Source organism: Miniopterus natalensis, chromosome 6 (assembly GCF_054644295.1).
Source record: "Miniopterus natalensis isolate mMinNat1 chromosome 6, mMinNat1.hap1, whole genome shotgun sequence".
NCBI classification, from domain to species: Eukaryota; Metazoa; Chordata; class Mammalia; order Chiroptera; family Miniopteridae; genus Miniopterus; species Miniopterus natalensis.
The window spans coordinates 9,479,026-9,491,721 of NC_142086.1; the positions used below are offsets into that span (position 1 = coordinate 9,479,026).

General features: G+C 40.0%; 1 protein-coding gene across 1 annotated transcript in view; it reads right to left on the reverse strand.

The window, feature by feature from the left end:
* ANKUB1 (ankyrin repeat and ubiquitin domain containing 1) overlaps window positions 1-6,550 on the reverse strand; it is a 48,061-nt gene extending 41,511 nt beyond the window's left edge. The window contains exons 1-2 of the mRNA XM_016221593.2: window positions 6,461-6,550; window positions 5,000-5,143 (exon numbers count right to left, since the gene is read on the reverse strand). Of these exons, the coding sequence (XP_016077079.1) occupies window positions 5,000-5,143; window positions 6,461-6,550 (234 nt within the window). The remainder of the gene's footprint in view (window positions 1-4,999; window positions 5,144-6,460) is intronic.
* Between the last annotated feature and the right edge of the window lie 6,146 nt (window positions 6,551-12,696).

The following is a 12,696-nucleotide window of genomic DNA, read 5'->3' on the forward strand; positions in this document are numbered from 1 at the left end:
TCTGAATAACATCCTCTGGGTGATTTGAATCTTTGCTTGAATTGCTTCTGGACTCAGAGCTTGGAAAAGCAGACTTTGGTGCCTATCTTGGTCTTGTACAAACACACGCAGCCCCAGCCCCAGCAGAGGAAACCAGAAGCTGTGGAGCATGGAAAACTTCAAACAGGGTATTCAAGGCCAGTCACAAACAGCATCTGACATTGTCCTGCACCAGAGACCATCCAAAAGACTGGGAATCCTGGCAGATCTACCTAACACATAGAAACAAATCCAGGCAGGCAGTCAAAATGGGGAGACATGAAAAAAGATTTAGAAATTATGAAGGAAATTAAGAATAACATAGTAGAAAAACAAAACAAAACATTGGAAGGAATGAACAGCAGATTGGGGGAAGCTGAGGATCAGATCAGTGAATTAGAAGACAAGGTAGAAAAAAAAATCACTCAATCAGAGAACCAAAAAGAAAAAACAATTAAACAGGAGGACAGTTTAAGGGAGTTGTGGGACAGCATGAACATAACAATATTTGAATCACAGGAGTGCCAAAAGAGGTAAAAAGTAAACAAGGGTTAGAGAACCTGTTTGAAAAAATAATGGCAGAAAACTTCCTTAATCTGGTCAAGGAAAAAGTCGCACAACTTCAGGAGGCACAGAGTGTCCCAAGCTAGAAAAACCCAAAGAGGTCCACACTCAGACACATCATAATTAAAATGCCAAAAATTCAAGACAGAGAATATTAAAGGCAGCAAGAGAAAAGCAATCCGTTACCTACAAAGGAGCTCCCATAACGCTGTCAGATGACTTCTCATCAGAAACTCTGCAGGCCAGAGGGAATGGCATGAAATATTCAGGGTAATGCAAAACAAGTATTTGAAACCAAGATTACTCTATCCAGCAAAGCTATAATTCAAAACAGATGGTGAAATAAAGAGCTTTCCAGACAAAGAAAGGCTAAAGGAGTTTATCACCACCAAACCAGCATTGCAGGAAATGTTAAAGGGACTGCTGTAATAAGAAGTTGAAATAGAGAGAATGAGAAACATAGGCATAAAGAAATAAAATGGCAATGAATAAGTACCTATCAATAATAACCTTAAATATAAATGGATTAAATGTCCCAATCAAAAGACATACAGCAGCTGAATGGATAAGAAAACAAGACCCAAATATATGCTGTCTACAAGAGACCCACCTCAGAACAAAAGTCTCACACAGGCTGGGAAAAAATAAAACAAAACAAAAACTTTTCAAGGACTTTAAAGGGGAGATTGACAGCAATACAGTCATAGTAAGGGACTTTAACAACCCCGTCTTTACTGGATAGATCTTCCAGACAAAAAATCAACAAGGAAACAGTGATTCTAAATAACACACTAGATCAGATGGATTTAATTGGCATTTACAGAACATTTCACTCAAAGCTGCAGAATATGCATTCTCCTCAAGTGCACATGGGACATTCTCAAACTTAGACCACATGGTAGGACACAAAATAGGTCTTTACAAGTTCAAGAAGACTGAAATCATATCAAACATCTTCTCAGATTTACACAATTGAATACTATGCATCTTTAAAAACAAAGGATCCCTTATCCTTTGAGACACCATGATGGGACCTGGAGAGTATTATGCTAAATGAAATAACCCAGCCAGAGAAAGACAAGTAGGACATGATCTTACTTATATGTGGAATCTAGTGAACAAAATAAACTGATGAACAAAATAGGTCCAGAGACATAGAAGCACAGAACAGACTGACGAATCTCAGAGAGAAGGCAGGGGTAGGTGGGTGGGGGGAGATTAACGTAAGAATTTATATGTATATATGCATAACCCAGGGACACAGACAATAGAGGGATGAAGTCCTGGGGGGAGGGATGTAGAGAGGAGGGGATCAATGGGGGAAAAAGGAGGACATTTGTAATACTTTCAACAATAAAGGTAAATTAAAAACAAACCAACAACAACAACGAAAACACAAATGGAAGCATATACCATGCTCATGGATGGAAGGATTAACATCTTTAAAACATACATACTACTCAATGCAATCTATAGATTCAATGTAATCCCTATTAGAATACCAACAGCATATTTCACAGATCTAAACAGATATTCCAGAAATGTATATGAACCACCCCCCCAAAAAAAACCACACCGAATATCTGCAGCAATCTTGAGAAAGAAGAACAAAATTGGCAGGATAACAATACCAGACATCAACCTATACTACACAGCCACTGTAATCAAAACAGCCTGGTACTGGCACAAGAACAGGCATATAGACCAATGAAACAAACCAGAGATCCCAGAAATCGACGCATGCCAATGTGGTCAATTAATATTTGACAAGCAGGCAAGAGCATACAATGGAATAAAGATAGTTTCTTTAATAAATGGTGTTGGGAAAATTGGACAAGTACATGCAAAAAGATGAAACTAGACTCTAACTTACACCATACACAAGAATAAACTCAAAATGGATAAAAGACGCCCAGCCGGGTGTGGCTCAGGGGTTGAGCGCAGACCTAGGATCCAGGCTATTGGGGTTCGATTCCTGGTCAGGGCACATGCCCGGGTTGTGGGCTTGATCCCCAGTCGGAGGCAGCTGCTCAATGACTCTTTCATCATTGATGTTTCTATCTCCCTCTCTCCCTCTCCTTTCCTCTCTCTGAAATCAATAAAGACATATTTAAAAAAAAAAAAAAAAGAGAGTAACTTTCATTAAAAAAAAAAAAAAAGAATAAAAGACAAGTTTAAGATGCAAAACCATAAAAATCCCAGAAGAAAACAGACAGCAAAATCTCAGACATATCTTGTAGCAGTATTTTCACTGATACATCTCCTAGGGCAAGAGAAATAAAGGAAAAAATAAACAAATGGGACTCCACCAAACTAAAAAGCTCTGCACAGCAAAAGAAACCATCAAGAAAACGAAAAGGAAACCCACTGTATGGGGGAACATATTTGCCCATGATACGTCTGATGAAGGGTTAATTTCCAAAATATACAAAAAACTCATAGATCAAAACCAGAAAGATAAAGAATCCAATTAAAAAATAGTCAAGGCATCTGCATAGACACTTCTCCAAAGAGGACATATGGATGGCCAATAGACATGAGAAAATGCTCAACATTGCTAATCAGCAGAGAGATGCAAATTAAAACCACAATGAGGTATCACCTCACACCTGTCAGAATGGCTCCATCAACAAGTCATCAAATGACATGTGCTGGCGAGGGTGTGGAGAAAGGGGAGCCCTGGTACACTGCTGGTGGGAATGCAGACTGGGGCAGCCACTCTGGAAAACAGTGTGGAGTTTCCTCAAAAAGTTAAAAATGGAGCTGTCGTTTGACCCAATGATCCCACTTCTGGGAATATACCCTAAGAAACCTGAAACACTAATCAGAAAGAACATATGCAGCCCTATGTTCATAGCAGTGTTATTTACTATAGCTAAGATCTGGAAACAGCCCAAGTGCCCATCAGTGGACGAGTGGATAAAAAAGCTGTATTACATTTACACAATGGAATACTACATGGCTATAAAATTAAAAAATAAAAAGGAGTTCTTACCCTTTATGTCAGCATGGATGGACCTTGAGATTATTATGCTAACTGAAATAAGCCAGTTAGAGAAAGACAAATATCACATGATCTTACTTACATGTGGAATCTAATGAACAAAATAAAATGATGAACAAAATAGATCCAGAGGCATGGATGCATGGAACAGACTGACAGATCTCAGAGGAAAACGGGGTGGTGGGGTCTGGAAGAGATTAACTGAAGAACATATATGCATATATGCATAGCCCATGGACACAGATAATAGGGTGATGAAGGCCTTGGGGGGCAGGGGCTGGGTGGAGGGGGGCAAAGCAGGATAGGAATGGGGGACATCTGTATTACTGTCAACAATAAAAAAGATATTAAATTTAGTCTGTTTAAAGAAGTATTATATTACACTTTTCTGAGTGTCTGAGAGAAAAGAAGACAATGGAGTGGTTTTTATTTCCCTTTTTGATATTAAACATTCTTCAATAATATAAAAATAATAAGAGAATAATTGCTCATAAAGTATTAAAGATGTGGTCTTTTTGTTTACACAAACAGGATTATACAAATGCTTATTTTCCTGTGAATTGTCTTTCTACTTAATTATAAATATTTTGGAATTTTCCTTTTATATAGCCTTCCCACTTAGTCAATCAGTAAAATATATTAAAACAAAATGAGTTAGCTTTGTCACCATGAAATTTTTTTTAATGCTAAATTTGAGAAAATTAGTGCCTCATGTAGCAGAGAATATGTATTTTACTAAGTTTCTTGAGTCTCATGTTTTCATATGGGGTAAAGAACTAGTACTGAATAATATTTCTGCCCTACAGAGGAGCTCTTAAACTTTGTAGGCCACCTGTTTCTTTAAGAAGTTGTCAGAAATCTCCAAGTAGAATAATTTTGCATACATTGCGACTTTAGGGTTTTGTAAAGTTCTTAAAGCCCATTAGGGACCCCAAGTTAAGCACCACAGATTAAGGGCCCTGTAAGTGGGAAAGGCTACCTCCACTCTATAGGCACCTAATTAAATGAATGGCTTCTCTGGCTGGATTTGATTGTAGGACCTGCCCCTTCATGTTTATTGTTTCTGAAAAGTGCTTCCCTTTCCTCACCACAGTGCCCCAATCCATTGCGGACCCACGGAAGTGATCTAACCTCTTTCTACCTGCATCAGTATTCTAGATCCTCCCCTTGGCCTTGGCCCAATATTAGTTTGTGGGCTGCTCTGTGGTGATTGGGGCAGGCTGCAAGTTAGACAGGGAAGGAACAAACAGGGGAACTCTGTGGTCTCCACACCCTACGGCTCCTTACAGCACAGACTGCAGGCAAGAAGAGAAACCCTCTTCCTAAGTTGTGGAATGACTTTTGTTGAATTATCCACAATGTTATTCAAAATGAAATAGACATCTTGGACAAATGTCATTCTGATCATCTTACCTTAACAAAGCATTTGAGAGTTGAACAAAAAGATATTCCAACATCAGCAAGACTCCAGCTGTCCTCCAGGGCTGCTCCAGCATACCTCAGCTCCAGATACCGCCTGCCTTGTTCGTCTTCAGAGACAGGGATGCGGAAATAATCCTTAAAAATCAATAGCATATTATGAAAACAGCACGCCTTTACATTACTGGACCAACAATGTAATTTCTTTTTGTTTACATTTTCCACTGAGTCATAAAATTATTTGGGAGAGAGGGAATAAGTATTAGACAGGATTTCTTAACTTGGAGTCTATAGGCCTCCCCAAAGTTTATGGATGTAATTTGTATGGGATAAACCATAATTTATTTTTATTAATTCTAAATGAAATTGAGATTTTTAAAAATTATGCATGTAGGCAACAAACTAAAGTAGCTGTAGTTGGCTGTACCTGTTTGACTTTGTTACCAATAGGAATCACTGATATTTTTATATCACCTTATAGTTGCTGCAGATACCTCAAAATATTATGCTGATCATTACTTTGAAATTATAATAGTTATTAGGTACATTGCTAGAACTTAATATGTTAATAAAGAAGCCCACATGTCACTATATTACAAATTTGTTTTTTAATGTTTGAAAATTGTTTTTCAATATGACTGGCTTCCTTTTCTTTGTATATATTTTATTTTATGCATTTAAAGACATTCTGAGGAGTTCATGGGCTTGCCAGACTGCCAAAGGAATCCACAACTCATAAAGGTTACAAACCTCTGTGTTAGAAGATCTAGATTTCAGTGAAGACCATACTGCCCTAAATACTACGTAACTATAATTCAGTGTATGCTCCTTAGCAAATGGAAATGACCATCTCTAAGTTAAACACCATTTGGTGGTCAGGACCTAAATATTTGTCTTGATTTCCCATTTTAGAGTGAGTATTTAAAAGAAGTTTATAAGAAAGTTATTGCACTCAAATTATTTCTTATTCTGGCTCTGTGATCCTAAGTAAGAAGCAACCTGAGCTTCAGTTTCCCTAAAGGCAAAATGAGGCTGGAGCCCAGTTCTCTGAAGTCCCCTCTTCACCTTCCAATTGCTTGCTCATCAAACAAGCCATGTATCTGAGAACTGGCAAGCTCAGCTTGTATAGCCTAGAGCTAGGGTCTTAATGTGTCCTTTCATGAAGATTCACAGTAATAATATATGGGCCACGCACAACCCACGGGTTTCAGAAAGAGAAGTTAAACTTTTTTTCCTGAGAATTTACTCAGTTTGCTTTCCGGTCTAACGCCTCCATAGTTACCATCTTCTTATCAAACTGTTCTGTAAGCAAACAAAGATATTTTGAAACACTTTTAGTTTTCTGTTTGCTGAAAATGTACCCAGTAGTAAAATATCCGATCCATGTGCTGTATAAACTTCACTGTGTAGCTAAAATTATTATACATCTTCGTGGCTCAGGGACAAAGCACATACCTTTATCATCAGCTTCACAGCCTGCACGGTTTCATCTGCTGAAACTTCAAACGATTCAAAAGATCCCTCAAAGGCTATGAAAATCCTCATTTTCTCACAAACAAACAAACAACCCCCCCCAAACACACACACACACACACTCACACACAAAACCCCACAACTTTTAAAAAATATCCTGTTGGATGGCTGGAAAAATTCCAATTTGCAATTAAGGACAAAAATGACAGGCAGAGGCAGCTGTTACTGTGGAGGGTCCCGCAGTGTAAGCGTCGGCGACAGGCAGCTGCCTGCGAGGGGACGCTGCTGGGCCACGGGCCGCGGCCAGCAGCCGCCTGGTTCCTGTGCTACGGAAACAGCAAACTTGACAACAGCGAGGCAAGTGTGAACAAGGGGCAGGCGTGGAATTCAAATCGCCACGTGCAAATTACTCTTTTGTGATGTGACCCCCATCCACTGCCTCCGGAATCTGCATTCTCTCAGTACAGCTCAGGGAAGGACCCTTCAAAATAGGTATTTAATTGGGATGCCCTGGCACAGAGTGAAGCAACACAGAGCTGCTTTTATTGAACGTGATAATCCTCCGAGTTCTCTGTAAATAACTCTGAGCTCAAGCATTCTGGTTTCCATAACGACTTTGTGTACTTGTGCCCCAGCGGTATTTCTAATCCTGCCACGGGGTACAGAACAATACCCGCTTGCACCAGGGAGATGAATGTGTAGGCAAATGGCTCTGCGGCTTTCCCATCCCCGCCCAACAGCAGCACAATATAGCTGGTATTTCTTTCAGCCCCCGCCGTTGTGTTATTTAGAATAATCTGCCATTCTCTTCTTCAACTTCCTGAAACTTGTTGGCGGAAAATATTTCAAACCCCACTCAATAAATGACAAAGATATTCAGCACCAGTACTCAAGTTTTATAGAGTAAGCCTTTTACTTAGAACTTAATTTTAAGACTTTCCTGTAAAACCCCCAGTATGATACACCTGGTTTAATGCTTTCGTGTCTGATCATTTTTTGTTATACATATGTAAATCCTGTCTTCTTCCTGAAATTCCTCCCCAGCGAGGACAGACCTCATCTTGCATCTCTTTTCGTTCTTAGCACAATGTGACTCACAGGATAGGTGCTCAGTAGGTGTTAACCTGCTGATGGATTCTGTTTCGATTTCCAACCTGAGTTCCAACTTTAAAAAATCTGAGAAAATGGAAAATATAAAGACAAAGAACTGCATTGCAAAGCTAACTCTTTCTACCTCCTACTTTTCAAGTATTGCAACACAATGCTACTTGGTTTGCTGTCAAAATTTTAATAGCGAGTATATTAACACGGGATATAGTTGATGTTGTTTTACTGTCTTAACCACCCCCCACTCCCCAGCTGCTATGACTGTTGACTGCTCAAGGCTCATAGTTACACCCTCTTCTCCAAACAATTGCCCTCAGTTGATGGGAGCTGCCTTGCCAGGAAACTAGGCACTGCCCTCAATAACCGACTGTTAAGGGGCTACAGAAGGCCCACCTTCCATCCTAAGGGGTGAAAACTCTACAGAGGATCCCTGTAGGTGAGGCTATGGCTGGACTTTACTGAGGCTGTATCTTCCTCTGCATTCTCTCAGTCCTGCCTGACTCTCTCCCTTACTAGTTTTTCCTGAAGAGCACTCCCTCTGCCATTGACGTGCATCTCAGTCCCGCTCAGGCTCTGCTTCCAGAGCAACTAAGCCGAGGCAGAGGGCCTTAAAGACGCTCCTGTGCTTTAGGGAATCACAACCAAGTGTGTGATTTATACACATGTGTTTTTTACACTGTGATAGACTTGCCTTTCAGAGTAAGATTATGTTATTAAGTACTTGTTTGCCATTCCTGCCCCCCCCCCCCCCCAGCCACGTTTGTAACTCAACCTTACTCTCATCATTACAGTTGGATGAACCAGAATGGAACTGACAGAATCCTTTCTCTTTGGACTGAAGGGAAGTAGGACTTTGTGGTCGGATGTGTAGCAGGTAACTTAGTAACTGTGGGGGAAGAACCATATTCTTCCTGCAATTGACTGAGTCAGCAGAGAAGGCTGACCCAGAGGAAAGAAGGAATCAGTCGTATAAAGAGGAACAGAGGCTCCCATGGTTCCAGTTGCCCTTGAATTTTGTGATACCTTGTCTATATAAAATAAATTCTCTTCATTTTACTTAATATTAAGCATGCTCTCGTTGGTGTCTGTTACTTACAATCAAAAGAGTTCTAACTCAACTAATCATCAAAAAGATGCAAATTAAAACTACAATCCCCAACTGGCGTGGTTCAGTGGTTGAGCATGGACCTGTGATCCAGGAGATCGAGGTTCGATTCCCGGTCAGGGCACATGCCCAGGTTGCGGATGATCCTCAGCAGGGGGCGTGCACGAGGCAGCCGATCGTTGACTCTCTCATCATTGATGTTTTTATCTCTCTCCCTCTCCCTTCGTCTCTCTGAAGTCAACAAAAATATATTTAAAAAACACAAAAACTGCAATGAGGTATCCTCTCACACCTGCCAGAATGGTTACCATCAATAAATCAACAAACAAGTGCTGGCGAGGGTGTGGAGAAAGGGGAACCCTAGAAGATTGCTGGTGGGAATGCAGACTGGTGCAGCCACTTTGAAAAACAGTATGGAGTTTCCTCCTAGCAAATCGCTGGTCATGTGGCTTAGACCTCCTGAGTGTTTCCTCCCTAAAGATAACATCTAGGCTTCAATTATATTTCAGCTCCAGGCCCAGAAAAGCAGCAAAACCAGATAAGTGGCACCTTGGCTGCCTCAGGACTAGATACATTGACCCCCTGCCCTGGCACCACTAATCAGTGGAGACCACGACCCTGAAAGAGCACACCTAGAAAGCTGATGAATATTCTATTAAGGCCCCCCACCCCCAAGATTCTCCCTTAAGAAATCTCCCTTAAGGTTCCTACCTGCAAGAAAGAGATAAATACGCTCAGGACAAAGGACCCAGGGTGTGCTCCCCATCAGGGGAGCACACTCACCCCCTGAACCTGTCTCCAAGTTCCCCAAAACAGTCCAGCCTGGGCTCTCCTATTACCTCTTCCATACACTTTCCTTGTTTCACTGCCCTAAGTATATTTTTGCTGCCATCATGGACCCAATACCCATTGACTCAGTGCTGTGTAGCCCTTCCCTTTGGATATTCCCATCCCCTTTTAATTAAATAAATTTAATTTTTATTTATTTGCCCGTGTGAGATGGCTGTTTAACCTCCCGTGCACCACCGACCGTAACCTTTCAGGTCTGTTTATCCCGCCTTCATAGTAATACAGTTATACCATCTTTGTTTTGGTTGTTACTTGCTTTGCAAAGCTTGCGTCTTCCTTTTGCTGTCAACCTTTTGCTGTCCTTTAAATTTTAGAATGATGTCTTGTTAAAAAATATGTAGCTGAAAATCTATCTTTTAACTGACAAGTGTACCCCGTTTATCTCTTTTAAAGATTATTGATATACTTTTTCTCTCTCATTTTGTATTTGCCATCTGCAATACCGCTTGTTTCTGTTTCTGTTTCCTGTTTTTTAATCCTTACCCGAGGATACTTTTTCCATTGCTTTTCAAAGAGAATGGAAAGGAGAGAGAGAGACATATCGATACCAGATACATCGATTGGTTGCCTCCCACACGCGCCCCAGCTGGGGCCGTGGATCCAGCCTGCCACCGAGGTCCGCGCCCTTTGCCAGAATCACACCCTTCAGTCTGAGAGCCAACGCTCTAACCCCCGAGCAAGCCGGCTGGGGCTTCAATACCTTTTATTTGCTCCTTTCTCACCCCTACTTACCTGCTTTCTATTGAGTAATTATGTTTTATTTATGCCCTTTTTAAAGTTTCCTGGTTTGCCCTGGATAGGCCAAGGTTTTGGGTTCCATCCCTGCTCAGGGTACATATAAGAGTCAGCCAAAGAATGCGTAAATAATTGGAACCACAAACCCATGTCTCTCTCTCTGTCCCTCCCCTCTCTCTAAAAATCAATAAAATTTTTAAAAAAGATAATTAAAATAAAGTCCCAGCCCGTGTGGCACAGTTGGTTGGAGCGCTGCCCCATACACCAAAAAGTCGTGGGTTCGATTCCCAGTCAGAGCACATACCTAGGTTGCAAATTCAATCCCAGGCACTAGTCTGGGCATGTGTGGGAGGCAACTGATAGATGTTCCTCTCTCACATCCATGTTTCTCTCTCTGTCTCTCTCTCCTTTCCCCTCGCTCTAAAAATCAATGAACATGTTCTCGGGTGAGGATTAAAAAAATAATAATAATAAAAATAAAATCTACTGGTTTGAAAGTTATACTCAGTTTCTTCACTCTCCATGCTTTTTTGGAACTTACTTCTTCTTTCAGGGTTCAATTTTCAACTTTTAAAAGACATTCTTTAGAAGTTATTTTAATAAAATTCTCTTCAGAGTAAATACTGGTTTTATTTTCTCAAAATGTCTTTATTTTGCCCGCATTTTTAAATGATAGCTTAGCTTTAAATAAGTGGAACAACAAAATAATGTCTCTTATCTCCCTCTCTAAAATAAATAAATAAATAAATAAATAAATAAATAAATAAATAAATAAATAAAGGAAACTAAATGATACCTTAGCTTGGCATACAATTCTATGTCTACAACTATAACTATTTTATTACTATTTTTTATTGTTGACAGTACTACAGATATCCCCCATTTACCCCGTACCACCACCTTTGCCCTCTGCACTGAAACCCTGCCCCACCCCAGGCCTTCATCACACTATTATCTGTGTCCATGGGCTATGCATATATGCATATAAGTTCTTTGGTTAATCTCTTCCTGACCCCTCAATAATAATTTTATTTTAGCATTTGAAGATACTCTTTTTTTAAAAATTTATTTTTATTGTTGAAAGTATTACAGATGTCCTCCTTTTTACCCCTTTGATCTCCTCCACCCTGCATCCCGCCCTCCCCCAGGCCTTCACCACACTATTATCGGTGTCCATGGGTTATGCGTATATGCTGTTCCATGCTTCTGTGTCTCTGGGTCTATTTTGGTCCTCAGTCTTTTGTTTATTCCATTCCACATATGAGTGAGATCATGTAAAATTGAATCAGGATGAATCAGAAAACCTGAATAGGCCAACAACAATGGATGAAATCGAAGCAGTAACAAAAAAACTCCCAACAAACAAAAGCCCTGGTCTGGACGGCTTCACAGGGGAGCTTTCTAATTCCTTAAGTTGTAGGTTTAGATAGTCTACTAAAAATTTTTCTTGCTTTTTGAGGTAGGCCTATAGTACTATGAGCTTCCCTCTTAGGACTGCTTTCGCTGTGTCCCATAGATTTTGGGTTGTGTGTTCATTTTCATTTGTTTCCAGGAAATTTTTTCTTTCTTTCTTGATCTTATTGGGAACCCATTCATTGTTTAATAACATGCTATTTTGCCTCCATGTGTTTGAATGTTTTTACTATAGTTAATTTCTAATTTCATGCCATTTTGATTTGAGATGCTTGATATGATTTCAATCTTCTTGAATTGTAGAGACTTGTTTTGTGTCCTAACATTGGTCTATCTTTGAGAATGACCTATGTGCACTTGAGAGGAATGTATATTCTGCAGCTTTGGGGTGAAATCTTTGTAAATATCAATTAAATCCATCTGATCTAGTGTGCCATTTAGAGTCACTGTTTCTGTGTTGACTTTTTGTCTGGAAGATCTATCCAGCGAAGTTAGTGGAGTGTTAAAGTCCACACCTATGACTGTATTGCTGTTGATCTTCCCCTTAAAGTCCTTAAGGTTATTATTGATAGGTCCTTATTTATTGCCATTTTAATTCTTTATGCCTATGTTTCTCTATTTCTTTTTATTATTACAGCAGTCCCTTTAGCATTTCTTGCAATGCTTCTATTTCTACTTCCAACTACAGCAGTCCCTTTCCTGCAGCGGTGGTTTGGTGGTGATAAACTCCTTTAGCCTTTCTTTTTGTCTAAGAAGCTCTTTATTTCACCATCTATTTTGACTGATAGCCTTGCTGGATAGAGTAGTCTTGGTTTCAGATCCTTGTTTTGCATTTCCTTGAATACTTCATGCCATTCCCTTCTGGCCTGTAGAGTTTCTGATAAGAAGTCAGGTGACAGCCTTCTCGGAGCTCCTTTGTAGGTAACAGATTGCTTTTCTCTTGCTGCCTTTAATATTTTCTCTTTTTCTTGAATTTTTGGCATTTTAATTATGATGTGTCTGGGTGTTG